At 35.5% G+C, this 18,054-nt stretch overlaps 1 protein-coding gene across 3 annotated transcripts in view; it reads left to right on the top strand.

Moving 5' to 3' along the window:
• Positions 1-18,054, top strand: part of SCAF11 (SR-related CTD associated factor 11) — a 41,794-nt gene that overhangs the window by 11,770 nt on the left and 11,970 nt on the right. For 2 of the 3 annotated variants that reach the window (XM_082064272.1, XM_082064270.1), the window contains exons 2-8: positions 2,532-2,610; positions 3,438-3,592; positions 12,367-12,444; positions 14,148-14,245; positions 15,069-15,136; positions 15,774-15,829; positions 17,119-17,225. In XM_082064272.1, coding sequence (XP_081920398.1) covers positions 2,550-2,610; positions 3,438-3,592; positions 12,367-12,444; positions 14,148-14,245; positions 15,069-15,136; positions 15,774-15,829; positions 17,119-17,225 — 623 coding nt within the window. In that variant the 5' untranslated portion in view covers positions 2,532-2,549. The remainder of the gene's footprint in view (positions 1-2,531; positions 2,611-3,437; positions 3,593-12,366; positions 12,445-14,147; positions 14,246-15,068; positions 15,137-15,773; positions 15,830-17,118; positions 17,226-18,054) is intronic. The other variant, XM_082064271.1, reaches the window with a different exon arrangement.

Raw genomic sequence — 18,054 nt, 5'->3', positions numbered from 1 at the left:
ATAAATTTAACAGCAGTCTTCAGTGCTATCTCTTGCACTGTTCCAATGCCTGTCATGCCCCTTTTGAAGTAGTGGAAAAAATAGTCTTTCCAAAGTTAATTTGTTAAATGGTATGTAAATTTTGATGCTGTCTTTTACTTTATTTATAAATATTTGTCAGTAGTATTAAATTCTTCTATGTTGTACAAAATGCACAGTGTCAAATTGGCAAAAAGGTGTGCTGTGCAAAGTGAGCTGTGATCACATTAGCACTCGGTATCTGTTCAAAAGTAAGTTTGTGAGAAGAGCAGTGTAACACCACATCAGTGTTTTCTGTTGCTGCATATCTTGGATTTACTGATATTCTGTCAAAGTTTTAGGATCTCTGTTTCTCTTGTTGTAGCTGTGCAAGAATTTCTGGGATGTCTTTGTGCCTAGAAAGAGTACAATGGATAAAAGGTTATATTTCTGGCAGAAAAAAATCTAAAGAGCTTCTCTGGGTTCTATTTTTGCAATCTGCCTTAGTGAACTCAAGACCTCTGTAACAATAAGCATGAACTCTACAGCTGCTGCTTAAGTTACAATTTGGTATCTAGATGGTGTCCATGTAAAATCTTTTCTATGGATGGGTGCAGAGTGTAGAATTCTTGATCTTGTCTTTAAACTGTCTCAGCTGTGATGTGTTCTGGGACTCCTGGGGTTGAGAGAGGTTTGAGCACAGCTTGCGGATCTTTCTGGTGCTGTAAAGCATTGCTGAGGTTTTGTTAAGACGTAGAGCAGAAGGAATGTTCATATGTTTTATACATAAAAGTGTGTATACCACACACCAGCACATGATTTAATCTTTTTGTGACCAAAGCCACTTAAGTCCTCTTGCAAATCAGAGTGAAACCAACAGACTTCAATCTGATATTTTAAGTTCAAATGTGGTTTTGGTGGTCTTACCTGTCCTAATTTGATGCAGATTTTTCTTGTTTAAGGCATTAAATTTTAAAGTAGCAATTTGGCTTTTGTTGGGTTTTGTCTTGCATAGCTGGCAAAGGATAATAGGTAGTGGTCTGGTCAGTGGTTGTTCTGCTAACAGAACTTGCATGCAACTTTGGGCATGTACTGCAACACAGTCTGTTTTACTATTAGTGCTAGTAAATGTTCTACAGTTAATGGCATTTCTCCTAGTGACATCTTTTAAAGTAATTTTTAAAATAGGATAGGAGCATAGGGGTAAAATTCTCTTACAGCTGGGTTTTTGTTTCCTTCTCCCTTTCCTTTCCCCCACCCTCAGGTGATTTGATTCATGCAGTAAAGACTTGATCAGAAGAAAAGCTTTGGGATGCAAAGTCTGTCTCTCCCTCTCCTGGATATCCAGGTGGTGAAGGGTAAATCAACGTAGTTTGTAAGTGAAATAAGAGGAAGTTTAGTTCAGGAGTGTGATTGTGGCACTCTCAGCTTTGTTCAGCTACTGCTTCTAGCAAAGGCATTAAAGACCAAGGGATTTCAAACTTCAGTTTGCTTCAGGCTTGAATGCTTAAGGAAGCAGATCATGGTAATTTCTGATTTATTCAATCTCTTGTCATGTTTTAATTTATCCATTTAAATAATAAAAATTTTAAAAGCTTTATATAGTTGTGAAGAAAATAGCTGGTCCCTCTAGGGCTGTTGTGTTGGAGCTTTAGGTGCTTCTACCATCTCTGCTGTGACCACAGGAGTTTGAAGTGCAGGAGATTTAGTTCTTGGTGTAGATACTTTTTATTTCAAGTGTGTGTCATTCTGTCTGTAGTAGGTAAGCCTCCAAAAGCATACATTTGTTGTTTCTTATGCAAGATGAAATTCTTTCAACCTGTATGATGTCAGTCACAAGAATTATTCTCTATCCATGTTCTTATTTCATGCTGCTCCTTTGGAGAACAGTTAAAGGTGCATCCTCCCCATTCACAATACTCCACTGCACCTGTGCTTGTGACCTGTCCCTCGTTTAATGATACAGCTTTTGTCGTGGTTTTTGGTGTTTTTTTTTTTTTCTCTTCTGATTGTATGACAAAAGCAGGAAGGAAGCAATTGTAAGCTGCTTTCATTTCTCTCGCTTGTCACTGCTATGGTCATGCTAGATGTAGAAAGCAACTAACTCTTCTGGTGCTTGTGTGTTTAATATTTTTGTTTCAACAACTTGCAAAGGTCAGTTTGCAGCTGTCAGTTACTGCAGTGGTATGTGGCGTGGTGGTTTGCATAGAAATTTAGCAGTACATTTAACTTTTAAAAATAAATGAACCACTGGTGGTCTTGAAACACCGCAAAAACTCTGCATTTGTTGAACAAAAAACAATTTTCAAGTTGGAAGTATCAGTTCCTAGACAGCATCAATGATGCTCATAAATTGCAAGCAGACTCTATGATCTGTATCTAACTCTTAATGTCATCAGTTTCTACTCTGCGAAGGTATAATGAAATGGACAGCATTGGGAGCACTGGAGAACACTCATTGAGTCCGTAGTGGTCGTGTTTATTTTCAAATTGCAATCTAAATGAAATACGCAAACTGCTTCTATGTTTTCCAGACTACATTTTGTAAGAAGATGAAGCACAGAAAGCCATGTATTCAAGATGCTGAGGGACAGAAACATGAAGGCATGGAAGGTAAAATCTGTGCATGTGAAAATACTCAACTATATTATTCAGGTTCAGGCTGTGAAGGTCAGATTTTACATTTGCTCTCTCAATTAGTATGCTGCTTGTTTTGAAATAAATTGTGTAAATATAACCACTATCTCAGCATACTGTTTTTCTTTTGGCCTGTGGGGTCCTCTTGTATCTTCTGGTTTTCACTTATTGACTTTTAGTAGTAGAACAAAAATGGAGAAAGCAATTGTTATTCAGAAAAATAATTTAGTGTAAAATTATTTGAAGAAAAGTTCTTGCATTTTTATATTCTGAAAAAATATTATAACTTCAATGAAATTGAGAGCATTTTTATTTAATGTACGTGATTAGGTAGATATTTGAGGATGTTCAGATTAAAACAGTTCTAAGAATGGAAAACTAAAATAAAGGTAGATCATGTGTATATGAGATAATACAGATAGAATATACTGGTCTAATTTACTTCATGGGGAGAGAAAGCAAACATTTGAGGAGAAAAAACTTGGGAGAACAATGTCTAAATTACTACATCGTCAATAGGAAATACTGTGTTATTCTTTATTTAAATAGCACTAAAGCTAACTTTCCTTTCTTTTAATGACAAATATTGGTACAGTAGTCGATTAAATATGTTACATTGTGTTTTTCACCTGAAATACTTTCTTTTAACTACTCTGGCCAGCATCTTGACTTCATTAGACTTGAAAACTTTATTAATTTCCTTTTAACTACAGGAAATTGTATCTTATTGCCTTATTCAAATCTAGAAGGACTTTGTTTCAAAAACTGTCAAAAAATTTAAGTGTTGATGTTAATAATACCAGGTGAAGAAAATGAAGAAGGGTGTTCCTGTTCTACTTTATTGTATGACGGTGACACGTGCCCCATCTGTCTGAACTGCCTTCTAGAACAAGAGATTGGTTTTCCTGAGAACTGCAGTCATACCTTCTGCATGACTTGTATTCTTAAGTGGGCTGAGGTAAGACTGAGAACAAAGGTGTGTGTTTATTTTTCAAAAAAATCTATTACATCTAATAACTACAGATTTTTTTTTTTTTTTTAAGAAAATAAGTTATGCATTTGACTTTGCACAGAGGAGTTTCAATGACCAATTTATAAATAGACCATAGGAAACTTTCTTCTTAGTGCATTATTGCTTTGTGTTTTCTTTCACCAGACATCCTGGCTTATTAATGGCTACTAGAGATTAGAGATCAATAAAAAAATTATTGGCTCTTTGGAAGATCAGACAGTATTGCAGTCTCATTAGCTTAATCTTGTTTTCTTATCCCTTGTGTTGTTTGTCATACTGTCAACTCTTAGGGCTGGGACCACTAAGTTTTCATGTTAGGCTACAATATGAATCTGATAAAACCTGAGTTTTCTAACTCTAAAGAGGATTCAGCTAAAATGTTTAGTCCTATTCTAAAATAAAACTTTCATTTTAGTAATGATTATGGCTGTTATCTGACCTGTCTCAATACCTTTCTTGATAGTTCTGGAGCCTTAAAGAAAAATGACTTGTTGAAGAAATTCTTGATGATGTTGTTCTATTTTGTCTCTTTTTCCTCATATATGACTTGGAATTATTGCATTAAGTCTTTGGTATCTTTACCTCCTGTAACTTTTTCAATTTTCAGTATAAAACACCAAATTAGAGTTGCCTTATACTGTTGGGGGGGTAGGGAGGGTACTCACATTAAATGCTGAGGTTTTTTGTCCTACTTTGGTGCAACTGAATTGATTGCTTATTGTAGTAGAGACCACTACTTGGCTTCTTTGTAATAACTTCCTTTTGAAGTAAATAGTGATTTTTGGTTTCAGTATATCTTTTAGAAGGTTGGTATCACTAATATGTATGTATATATATAATTTCCTTATGTATTCTTTTTATTCTTAACTTTTGTGTTATTTTTTACTGAAGGTAGACAGTAACATAAATCACTTCTTTCTGAGGATTCTGTATGAACTTCAGAGTATTAAACAAAGGTTATTATTAGGTGAAACTTGCATTAGATTCACAAACCAGATAATAAACCAAGTCTCCTGTTGCCAGATTTTCTGTTCTGCAAATGATTAATTGCAGTGCTTTTCTTTAGAAGGGAACAGGAAATTCTAATCCACAATTTTATCCTGACTTCTGTAGCTGGTTGTTACAATGGCAGATGAAAGGCAATAAATAGTGACATGCACAAGGAAGCCGTACAGTAGAGGGAGGACTTGCTGCTGGATTTCAGTTTGCTCACATTGTCTAACATGTTTTTAAGTCCAATAAAGAAAGAGAATTTTTCTTGTTTTAAAGAGACGAATGACATGACATCTTTCTTGGTATGTCAGGTTTTTTTTTTTTTTTGGCACAAAGTGCTACAAAGAGAATAAAAGCAACTTTGCTTTTACAAGTTCACAGGTGAGGTAGATATGATGTCATGAAGATGGTGAGGGGTTCTTTTTAAAGCTACATAAGGCTTCTACTACTTCTTTCCATTAGTGATATCTGATAGGTAAAACCAACCAGCCTTCCTTTTCTGAGGACGCTTGACAGTTGGACCTGTGGAGTTAATGAAACTCCATTGCCTAATCTGGTAGCTTTAATTAAAAGTAAAGGAGCAAAGAAAACCATTGAAAACTGGCTGACAGATGTTCAGAGGCTTCAGCTGTGAGAAGCAGATAAGATTTTATAGTTTGGAATGACAGATACACATTATAAGCATGTGGCCATCTGAAGCATGCTGATGTCTTGGTTTTTTTGTGTCCACTATTAGTATTTAGTAGGTAAATGTTTTATTTTTGAGAAGTGTGTTGCATAAGATTTATCTTTATTTACTAGTTCTTGGTTGATCATAACTTATGAACACTAAGTAATTGACAAGTAGTCATTTCAAGTCACTCCAAGTAATGAAGATGAAAATATTATCTGCCCTTTAAAAAAGGTACTACAAGGTTCTGTTTAAAGATTAAAACCAATCTATTTATACCCAATAAAAATTCTTAAAATAGTTTTCCTGTTTAAGTGCCAGAGAATAACAAAATTGAGAATAAGATGTTTGACCAAAATCTTTTAAAAAGCCTAATATTCATACTACTTGAAGTATTCTTTTGTATATCTGCAGTAATACTCCAAACACCTACAGGCTTTGCCAGCAGTCTGTGTTGCATCTAGACTTCAAAATATAACAGAGGCAACTGCTTCTTTAAACTGCTGTTTTCAAATTGTGCGTAATAATTGTTCTTCTGAGAGTTTATGGCTTTTATATAACTGTGTAGATTCTAATGAAAACCAGGGTAGTTCAGGCAGGCAGGCAGGAAGAGTTTCTTTACCATTCTGCTCCCTCTTCTGCCTGTGGGATATTCTCAACATTGCAACTGGAGTGTCCTGTTCCAGCAGGTTTTCTGTCTGCAAGCAGCAGCCATAACACTGTGAAGATCTTGCTTTTTAAGAAGGATATACTATAGATAGCTAAACGTGCACTTAAATGTAATATATGAAAGTTGCTTTTAACTGATTATCTTTTGTCTCATTCCATGAAGGGCTAAAAAGGGATAGGAAACTTGCCACAGAACATATAATATGTTAGATCCTGATAGCTAAATCTGTGCATTTAGTTTCAGAATTAAGTAGCATTACAGTTGAATCAGTGCTGTATTTTCTTTCTGTTTGAGGAAAGGTGCCCAGCTCCTAGAAGAAAAATGGGGGAGGTTAGAATCCCCACTAATAAATTAGTCTTCGCCTTATTTTTTTTTTTCAGATGTCCCTTAAATTGTTCCGCTCTCTTTGGCTATGTTTACCGTAGTTAATTGTGGCATCTCAGAGTGTTGCTATGCCCTAAACTCAGTTGCCTACACTTTTAAATTCTCCTGTACTCTTAGACTGTCACCCTGTGTGCCTTTGGCGAGACTAACCAGCGCTCTCCCAAGTATTCCTGGACAGCACTGGGCAGGCGGACTGTTGGGGACTATTTCAGTAGGCATTCAAAGTTTAACATTAATGTCGTTCATCCTGTGCTAGCTGTTAACTGCTGCTGTTACACCCCCATTGTGTAATTTACTAATGGAAACTTGCAGTATTGAGACTGTATTTCAGTGGGGCTGCATTAGAAGATCATAAAAAGTAAAAAGCGCTAAATGTGGAGCTGAGATTATCAGACACAACCTTCAAGGGGAGGACTGAAGGACAGTGTAAGAGAAGGGTTGCTGTCAGTATAACATATATATGTGTGATAACATCCTGCCCACGTAATGAAGAGGGAGCTTTGGCTATTGTGTTGTGTGTAGGGGTTAAAAAAAAAAAGGGGGGGGAGGGAAGGGAATCAACAGCAACAACAAACCACCACCCTATAGAGTCTTCAAATACCATCAGTACTGTTGTGTTCCACCAAGGGATGTAATTGCATTATGTGTTCTTTCTTGTCTGTAATACCACTACTAGATTAAAAGTGCTTGGGTCAATAATAAGTTTTTTAACATTGTTTTTCTGGTACACTTGTATTTTGTATTCCAGCTGGTAAGCACATGTGTTCTAGTTTACCATAGTCAGTTCTGAAAACATTTAAGTAAAGCTAATGTGAAGGGAGTTTAACTAGATATCTATGGCAAGCAGATAGACCAAGTAGCCAAAACCATCTCAGCTTAGACAACTGCTTTAGCAGCATCAGTGTCTTACCTGCATGGATTGGAAGAAGAAAACTCTTGGGTTGTTTTTATTATTTTCAAATAAAACAATGTTAAATTACAGGATATATAAATATTTACTCTGCTTTACTGTAGGCTTTTTAACTTCCCTTCAGTTCTTCAGAGTGCTAGTAAATATACTGGAGATTTCTATCCTTGCTCTTCCATTAATTTGTCTTGTGAACCATCACGAGAGAAGACTGCTAAAAGAAAAGACTCACTGTGTTGTCTGCGTTATCACAATGATTGTGTAAGAGACATTGATTTCAGTGACACACCCCTACTAAGCTTATCTCTGTGTCTCTGCACCTGGTTTCCCTTGTTCATTTTTTCTCATCTGGAGAATTTGAAGGTGGAGTATGTTCAGCTGTACATTTTCCAAAGCATTGGGGCATGCTCAGGTGGGCCCTGTGCAGTATCAGTGCTTGACTTAATGATACCAAGCAGTTGACACAAAAAGCTGCCTCGCATTACATTTCTAGCCAGATGTTCCGTTCTTAGAATAGCCACTTGCTTTGTGATAGTGTTGGTTTGAATCATTGATTATGTAGAGTATACTGCACATGGATATTCTTCTGAGGGTAGAGAGAGTTACCTGTATTTTAACTGGAATTCTTAATGTGTATTCTTTCATCTTATGTGACAACAAGCTCCACAGTGATCAGTACAGAGCGTTGTGGGCAAGATTACGTTTACAGTTGCAGATCAAATATTGCAGTGTGTTCAAATAAACACTAAACCTAAAAACGAGAACAATAAAAAACCTTGTTCAAGTGCATCCAATGAAATTCATACATAGACAATGCATCTGAGAACTGCTTCACAGAAGAACTGTATTAATCAAACTCTTTCAGAAAATCCTGGCTTTAGATGCCTTTTTTTCAAATCACATGTTTTTCTTTGTCGTATACAGTTGTTCTTGGCGTATTTCCCTGTTAAGCAGGGCCATGTGACAAGATGACCTCCAGAGGTCACTTCCAACCTTAAGCATTTTGTAATCCTGTGGTTTATCAAGTACATTAATGTTGCAACTTACGAAAGTTAAAGTGTAGTGCAAAAGTCTTTGTGAGTGTTTTTGAGTTTGACTTCAGTTCTTCCAATAATATAGTGTCAAAGGAAGTGCAATGACACACTTATAGAATTCAGCTACTTCCAACAAATTAATTGTGTCATCCTTTCCTAAAGACAGCCACCATTCCAATAGAAAGCGGTGCATTTCCTGATGTCTTCCTCCTTTCATCAAATTGTGGAGAGGTGTTTCTTAATATGTGTGATGTAGCAGTCTCCCTTTTCACTTAAGCTGATGGTGGAATTGTTGTGGGCTTTTTAGTGTACTGTTATCACTAAGGGGGAGTGAAATTTACAGATGTTACTCTTAATTTAAACCTCACCTTTAGTTGTAAGAATCTGATGTTTTTGTTGCGTGACAGGTTCTCTAGTAAAGAAGCAGTAAAGAGTGCAGGACTGTGTTTCTTTTTGGATCAGATTTTCAATGCAGTAGTTGAAGAACAGACTGTATTATGGGCCACTTGAAGAGAAAAATCAGGGGAAGAGACTTATTGCAGCAATTTTCATTCTATACTCACATCTTGTTACCACTTGTTATGAAATCTTTTAACATGGAACTTTATCTGCCAGAGATATTTTATCAGCCAAATATGTTTTGGACCTGAAAATTCCTGGCTGGAATATAGTAACTGCCTCAGCCTTTTGTCTACTTCACGTTGTTCAAATGCTGTTTGAAGTGATGCAGTTGAAATAAGGGACACTTACTCCTTGTGTTTAGAGATCAGTTTTGTGTTGCTGGTACAGTAACAGGAATATTGAACATTAAGTTATGCGCATGGAGCCAAAGCAAGATTTTCCTAGAGGGTCATCAAAAAACAAAATACTATGGAATGAGTTTTTGGAAAACTTAAGATCATACACACAACTCACAGCTTTTCAGAGGTTGCAGACTTTGTGAATGCTTATATATTTTATGAAGAAAATTATCTGAATATTACAAGATGGGTGAAAGAATGAATCACTGCAGAGTTAGCAGTTTTAACATGGAAACTGAGTAGTCTCATGTGGAGAGTAAAACAATCAAACACATTTTGAAGTGTGCTGGGCTACTATTCTGTGTTTTTCCAAGAAAAGCACTGTTGGGAAGAAAAGCAAAGCAGCTCACAAATACCAGCTGTGAGGTTCTAGTGATTTTGGTGATTACATTAAATACTACATGTTCTGCTTTTTAAACAGCTATGTTAAAGGAAGATGTATGAAGCCGTGATGGTTCTAAAGTTGTGATGCATCCCACACCTCTCTGCCCTTATGCACAATAAAATTGAGAGCTGCTGCTTGGACTCATTCCATCTCAATGGTTTTTTGCTTGTTTTAAGTATTTTTTTCCCCCAAAAGGACAATGTACATTCACTATTACTTATGATGCTACCTGAACAGAAGACTCAGAAGAGAGGAACTGCTAACTTGCCATGAATGAAAGAAGGCTCAGCACCTAAAGGTGTTGAGCCGTATTCTCAAAAAAGATGAAACAGATGAGTAAAATCTACCACTCTTCAATTGCGTCTTGTAAGAAATGTAGTCAACTTCTTTGCACTCGCTGCTTTCTATAAGCAAACTCAGTCTTGCTGTTGGGAAAAGGGACAGAGGAATTTTTTTTTTCTTGCATTTTCACCTAAAGGGCTTGTTATATGTTAGAAACGTGAGAGCTCATTCATTTTTAGGCAAAAATGTTTTACAGATGAAGTCACCTCTAGCTTACCTCAGGGCCACCCAGCAGTTGTAACTGTGGGTGCATGTGGGACTGTTCTGTCTTTTTCTTTACTAGAATTTCTCCTGAGATTTGTTGCAAACCATCAGATAATGGTAGGGCTATGAAAAGCAGCTGAGTGGGAATGGAAAGAGCATCTGCTGTTTCTGAACATACGTGAACCTAACAATAGGTTTTTATTCTTCCAGAATGTTTTCCTCTTTTTCTACTATTTAAAACTTTATGTAATTGTTAAACATTTATCCAGAAGAACTGAACATCTAACAGTGAAAATTTTTCTAGTGGAGCAAAACCGCTTGTCATTTGGATTGCTGCTAGTAACACATTCTATGATATTTCATTGCAATGAATAAACGTAATGTACTGTGACAGAAGTTACATTCCCAAGTTTAATATTTATGTGTAAATTTAATGTAGAAACAGAATGTGTTCTTGGACAAACTTATTTTTTCAGCTAAGGTAAATCCTGAAATGAGACTGAAAATAACTAAGAAAATTAACTTCCTCCTACCTATCTTTGACAGTCTGGCGTACTTAAGAGTCAAACTATTTATAATACCTTGAAGTTTGCAGCTGATTCAACAGTCATAGGGTGTTGCTATACTATCAAATATCCCAATTGAACAACACAACGCTATGTTACTTTGGGTTAGGTTTATACTGACTGCAGGACAAAAGCTGTCTTCATGAACTGTGTCCTTAGGGAACTGGCTTAATTACCCAAAATGCTCTTCTTAACCAAGGCCATGACACTGCAGGGAACAATGGTGTCCCACAACAGGGGTAAGTTTTTAGTTAGGATAAAATAACAGAGCATCAAAAGGAGAGGTAATGGCTGTAACTTAGGTTCTTGTTGAACAACTTGTTCCCGAAACTACCCCTGGGGTTTTTTGCTTTTGTTTGGTAGTTTTTTTGTGTTGTGTGTGTGTGTTTTTTTTTTTTTGTTTTTGTTTTTTGTTTTTTTTTTTTTATCAGTCTAACTTTGTACTTCAGTTGAAATCAGAAGCTGCCTGGATGCTTGAGATTTGGGGGCTGTGTAGGTGAAAAAGCAGTTAAGCACTCTTTGAAATTGAGAGAAGAACAGAATCAACTGGAAAATGAAAAACCCCAATGAAAAGATAAGAACAAAGTTGACTGAATTTCAGGGCAGAGTTCATACGCAAGTTTCTCACAGCTGCTTATGCTACACTGTGTCTTGCTTGCATAAATAAAAGTGTGATACCCCGACAGTTTTCTTAAGGACAGAATCTGTGTGCCTCTTAAGGGCATACTATTCATATACTGGTTCTTGTTTGGTGGTTTAGTTAAGGCTGGAGGCTGGCTGTGGGGTTTTTCTTTTTTTCTTTGTTTTAGAAGAGTTCTGAACTGAGCCTGTAAAGGCCAATGGAATGAAGGGGAGGACAAAAAACCAAAACAAAACTCAAACCCACACACAACCAAGCATCCAAACAAATAAAACCCAGCAAACCCTTCACAAACACATAATATAGAATTAAAATGAATTAAAACAGTTCTCTTGCAGCAAAAACTAGTATCTAATATGCGTATCTCTGAAAGTCAATACACTACGTGATCCAGTTGGGCGGAGCTTCAGTTGAAGCTTCTCTGTTCTGTGGTTAATAAAGTTTTCTTGTTCTCTGTGTGTGCACATTATCTGGTGAAGTGTGGCCTCTGTAAGAGGGCAGTTAGGTGACAGGAGAAAAAAAAAAAAGCAAATCTGTATTTCTGTCAAACTGTAGGGTACAATAACCTTCAGTTCCCTTTTCTTGCAAAGTGATTTCTAAAATTTCAGTTGTCTTAAACTTGGGAATCTGTTCTCATTACTCTGAAAAAAAGAGGTGTAATATAGTTTAAAAGATATGCAAGGTGAGGAAAGGTGTGACCCTGTTTGCTGTTGGTCTTCTCAGTTTTCTGTTTTGGGTGAGGACATGACTCAACACGCTTTTGAAAAGAACATTAAGGAATAAAACAACAGAGAAATAAGAAACAAAAAGGGCATTTGTGTATTGGTATAAAATCAGAGTTATCTAACAGGGATTAAAAAAACCTTAAAATATAGCTAATTTGGTGTAAAATACTTTTTTTTTTTTTTTTTTGAACACAACTTCTGAGTTACATTTTTGTTTCCTGTAGATTTTTTCCCCTGTGGAGAAATGTACTTACATAAAACAAAATACTGTGTGTATACATAATGCGGGCAAATACATTCTTAATGTGAACAAGTTGTAAATTTGTGTATTTCTATAAGCTACTTCTACTGACGCTCCTAACTCAGTACAAATTTTGTAATAAGCATAATAATCTTTCAGACACAGGCTTCATGTCCTGTTGATCGCAGACCATTTCAAGCAGTGTGCAGGCTTGATGCATTAGAAGAGAAGATAAAGGTAAGTTCCAGCCTTATTTTCTTCAACAGGTTCAGTTGTAGGAACACCCAAGTTATGCTGTAGTCTTTTATTCATACATCTGTGTTAAATAAGCTTTCCTAATGAAATATAATTATTGCTTTAATGTCTCTATTACATATTTGAAGCTAGGAATTACTTTAATTATTTTTTCAAAGCAAGTGTTTACAGTAACAATAATCACAAAGCTGCTATTGCTACATTATAGTATCTTTGAGCATTGCTGATATAGCCAAGAATTAGAAGTATAGTAATTGGTCTCAAAGTGTTTTTTAACCAGGTTTTTTAAACAAGTGCTACATCAATTAGCATGCAGTCTTGCCTTTTTTTGGGTTTTTTTTGAGCTAAAGTGAATCTTGTATGTTCACAGCCTCTGATTCACACACAAAACCACATGAAAATAAGAGGAATCAGTTAATGCAAAGCTGTATTCAACCAAAATTTCTGATTTTTTTTTCATCTTTCAGCTCTTCTGAATAATAGTTCTCTGGAAAGTAGTTTATCAAGTAGGAAAATAAAACTTGATTCTGATTGGTGATCTTGAAAATCTATCTGGAAAGATGCTGAGAATTTTGTGTACTGTTTTGAAATTCTGGGCAGAGATTATAGTTTTAAGTAATTCCTAAGCTGTTTGGGTTGCATTTTCCTACATTTAGAAAACAGACTTCCACTACCCATTCCGTAGTCACCTGCGAAGGAACCAGAGTGACAGACACAGATACTTCCTTCTCATAGAAAACCATGCTAGCATATTTTATCTTCTTCATTACCAAAGAATCAAGGAAGCAGCTGAAACAAGATAAACTGAAGTTTTCGTTTGGAAAAGTGTAAAGACTGTATCAAAATGCAGTGTTAAAGGTTCTTGTAGAACCACAGTGTAAGCAGGTGAGTATAGAGCAAGGGTCCTGCTCTGAAAGAGCCCCAGGAGCAGTAGGGATGGATGGAACATGTACCCAGAAATGCTGACATGGTGGCCAGGATTAGCAGGGACACTGGGACACAGAGCACTGGCAGCTTTCCCTTCGTCGTATTCATAATTAGAATGTTAACAGCTTAAGGAGTTGCATATAAAGCCAAGATTCTAGACTGAAGAGGTACAAAATATCTAATGCAAACAATTGCAATGTAGCTGTTGAAGTAACTCCATAGTGTGTTATAAAAATTGTATTGCTTTCTTAGAATTCTGAAGATGAGGGGGGAAAAAAAGTTATGTGAAATCTGTAAGTTATTTTACTCTAGAGGAAAATCAGGTGTTGAAGTATGAGGAAACATTTGAAATTGAGTGGTAGTTCAGCATTTTCCCAAGCTGAACCTTGTGTATTTGGATCAACCAACTTTACCTAAAAAACTTGACTTCCAAATTCTCAATGGAAGGCAGAGCGTAGCTTTGAGATACTTGCCATGGCATTCTGAATGTTTGGGGGTTTTTGGTCCTGAGGCATCAGTATGCGTCTCAGCATAGCCAACATACATATCAAGGTGGGGTTTTTTTTCTATTTCATGAAAACCAAATGAAAGAAAAATCAAATCTGTAAACTGTGAGATTAAAGAAGTAATGACTTGAAATGGTTTCAATTCCTTCTGTTTAAAGTTATTTTCTCTGTAGATCTGAAGAGTCTTTGGATGTATTTAAAGCCCATGTATACTAAGATTCTAGATTGGATTGATTTTATTTTTCAATACAGGTTCAGGTTAAAAAACAATTACGGAGGACAGAAGAAGAGGAAAACTGTGCCTGCAATAAGGGAAAATATAGCCATGTGAAGCTGAGAACTTTTGTGAGGTTGGTCATCCACTTAATTTTAAGCATTCTAAGTGGAATATTCAAAAAATAAATTCAACTGTTTTAAAATGTACACCATGGATATTAGGTTTACTTTAAAATAAGCTACAGGGCGTTTCAAAAAGATGGACCCAATTTCAAAGGTATAGTGATTTCAAATTGGGCCCATCTTTTTGAAACGCCCTGTGTTTTCCATGGGCGGTAGTTTAGCTTTACGTTTATCACTGATGTAGTTCTCACTTGAATACTTAAAATAGCAAGCAAAAAGTAAGGACCAAGCTATTTCTTGTGTTGAGCTCTGTGCAAGTTGCATTTTTCAAGCAATTCTGACAACTTTCTTATTAATTTGAATTAAGATTTTATGGATAGATCATATTTTAACAATAGTAGTCTTTTTCTTTGGTTATCTAAACAGGCATCCCCTTTCCTGCATGTTATCATAAACATTGGTGGTGTTCTTCTTTTATTGGAAAAAAGTTGTAGCCACAAACTAATTGTAGTGAGTTTGAGAGGGAACTGTGGAAATACCATTCCATGAAATCAAGCAAAATTATGTATTCAGATTTAATGCAGGATATTAACTGTTGTTGTGTAAATTAATATTATTTTTTCCATCAGGAACCTTTGTGAAGCACTGTGTCTTTTAATATATGGAAGATGATACACGTGATGCAAGTTCAGGTTTTAATAGCAATCAGAACTCGCTTTCTGTGCACAACATAAAAAGTCCTTAAAACAAGAGCTGATTTTATTTAGGTGTATGTACAGTTAACTTAAATATGCCCAGAAATAACTTTTGTAATATCTTTTGTTAATCTTGCAGAAGAGTTGTGTGTCCAGACAGAGGGCCATTAACAGCAAAATTAAGCAAAGCTGTGAAGAAAAAATACGGTAAGTTGATATTTGTCCTCCATTTGCTGGAATTGCTGCTTTTTATTAAGGAACTCTAGAATTTCTTTTCTTGATGAGCCAATTTAATATTTTTTTAATTACTTACATTTGTGCATGAAAACCAAATACCGAGAAATACAAGCATGGAACATAAGAGACCAGAATTGCAGTATGTGAAACTGTTTTTATGTTACTGGACAAACTGCCTCTTCAATTTCAGTCACAAGCAAAATGGTTTTGGTTTCAGCCTCAAGTCATTTTCTGCATCAGACATTGGTGCACAGTTTGAGTAGCTTTTATTCACATTAAGTTTTTTGGTGAGAGTGCAGACGAAAGAAGCACTTAGCTGTATTTTGGAGCTGCCATTCTGAGAGGCTTGTTTAATGAATATTGTTTGGTAAGTGTGTTTGTAACTTACGAAACTAAGCAAATATCTGAAGAGGTGAAAACTGTTTGATATAAAAAACAATTACAAAGGTGCATGCAGTTTAATTTTACTCAGTTTGAATATAAACACGTTGTAAACACACTTGAGATGTGTTTTCATTAACCAGTCATTGCATTAATGGTTTTGACAAACAATTTAAAACTAATATGCTGAAGTTAAGATCAAAGTTTTGTTACTTATTCCACACAGGTAATATTTTGTTTGACAAACGAAACAAGAAAGCTTTGTCTGTGAAGATAAACAAGGTTGGTTATGATAATGAAACATTTGTATAGATTTTTTTCATGAAAGCATTTTTAGAACAATCCTTCTGCTTATTTTTAAGGTTAACTTCTATTTGTTAATTTTAGTATGATCCAAACTTTGTTATTTTGTCTCTTTTTGTCATGAAGGAAATAATTAGAATATAGTGCTGGGTTATATGAGCCCCTCTCTTGGATTCAACCTAATTTTGTGTTAGTAAATATTTTCATTTCAGTTGGGATGTTATAAGATACTTTAGCTACCCTGTTTTCATCTTCACCAAAATAAGATGGTATCAGCTACAAGCTGTTAGTAACATACAATTATATGAAGGATATGAAGGTTTTCATTATTTTCATGAAAATAAGTAGCTGTAATCAACAAAGTAATTTGTTACATGAATAAGTGGACATTATAGTTTGCATCAAGCTGGGGTTTTTTTGATGGGAGATTGCTTTCAATGATTGTGTTGCCGTTTTTCTTGCTCATAAATTGTAGCCTGTAATGGTAGATCAACCTCTAATTTGACTTCAAGGCGGGCGAATGCTTTCGTATCTAGTTGCACTGACTTACTGTGCACTACTTAATAGCATTAATGTCTCAAATGGTACCTGTTGCAAAGAAGGCGCATAAACAAAACTAAAGCCATTAAAAACCTTCAGGAGGAGGTACAGGGCTCAATTGTTTGATAAACATTCAAAAATTAAAATAATTTAAAGAAAGCACTGATTTACTAACTACTGCTTTGTAAGGCTATTTGTGGAACATCTGGATAGCTTTTTTGATGGAGAAATGTTATTATTCAAAATTATAGTATTTTTAAAATAGAAATTAATAGTCCTTTAAGACAAAATTTGCACGCTGATGAAACAGGGCATGTTATCATCCAAAACAGCTCTCTGTGCCAGTTTGATGAAGCATGTGGATAACGATTGCATACTTGAGACATATGTTTATATACATCCCATTACAAATCTTATTTTTTTAATCAGAGTAAATGTATTCTGAAAGAAAATGATGGGAAGACCCTGAAAGTTCCCATTTTAAAATACTGGTCATGAGGAATGAACAGGAGTGTTTTAGTCAAATTTGATGTGTCATTAATCCTTTAGGTGAAAAGACATAAACAGCAGTAACTGCAAATCTCACCATATATCTGTGGAGCTACTATGGTGCCTGCTTTTTGTGAGCTTAAGTCTTGCTGACATGATTTAATTTCAGTGCACTTTCATGTGTTAAATGTTAATTATTTTATTTTGGATGTCTTTAATTTTTTTTTTCTTATTCATAGCCCAGAAGACAGACCTGCTGGAATGAGTGCGTCAGAACTAATTTCTTCAGCACGCTTCCAACCAGTGGTAGCAATGAAGAATCCTTTTTCAGGTGCAGAAATGACTGGTTAGTATATGCTAGTGCTTACTATAAACTGATAGATTACTGCATTGTAGATGCCATAGTTCCTTCTGTTTCTCTCTGTATATAATGCTTTGAAATATGTTGAATATTGGCTGGTTTTGTATTCATTGGTGAAGACTAGTTAAAGGATAAACACAAACATTTTAAAATTAGTATCGCTAAGGGCATACCCCAATTTGTCATGTGTTCAGCATTAAAATATTTAAATGATTGCTTTTAATCTCATTGATTTAATAGAAGTTAAGAAGTTTTAGCTCATATTTAAACTTCCTCTTGAATTGAAGCCTTGGGTAGGAAAGGGTTAGTCCAGTTATTAAAACAGCAGTTAGCAAAACAGTTAACAGTAAATATCCTGGTTTGTGTCAGAAACAATCTTTGTTGTTCTTGTTCCTTGTTTCCAAGAAGAATACTTTAAACATACATGAAGCAATTATGCTTAATGAGCCTAATACTTCAGAACAGGTGTAAAAAGTATTTTTTTTGCTTGAGAAGATGGGAGAACAAGAACAGTCTAGACAAACATTATTTGGATAACATGGCCTCATTAAGAAATTATTGTCTGTATGTGATCAGCAGTCTGTAAATGAAGAAAACTTCTTGCCATTCATGCACGCAATACTATTAATTTGTCAAAGATGCAAAGTTTCTCCATCTTTCAGCTCCCCAGAAGACACATCTCATCTCCTGTTCCATTCTGTCTGCCTCATTTATTTACGACTTCCTATACGTTTACTTTGACTACTTTTTCCCTCTAAACAATAATCGTGCATAGTTTCATCATGACTACTGAAAGTTCTAATGCAGTTAAATA

Source organism: Streptopelia decaocto, assembly GCF_964273445.1.
Source record: "Streptopelia decaocto genome assembly, chromosome: 1".
Classification (NCBI taxonomy): domain Eukaryota; kingdom Metazoa; phylum Chordata; class Aves; order Columbiformes; family Columbidae; genus Streptopelia; species Streptopelia decaocto.
This window is presented reverse-complemented; position numbering and strand designations above follow the sequence as displayed.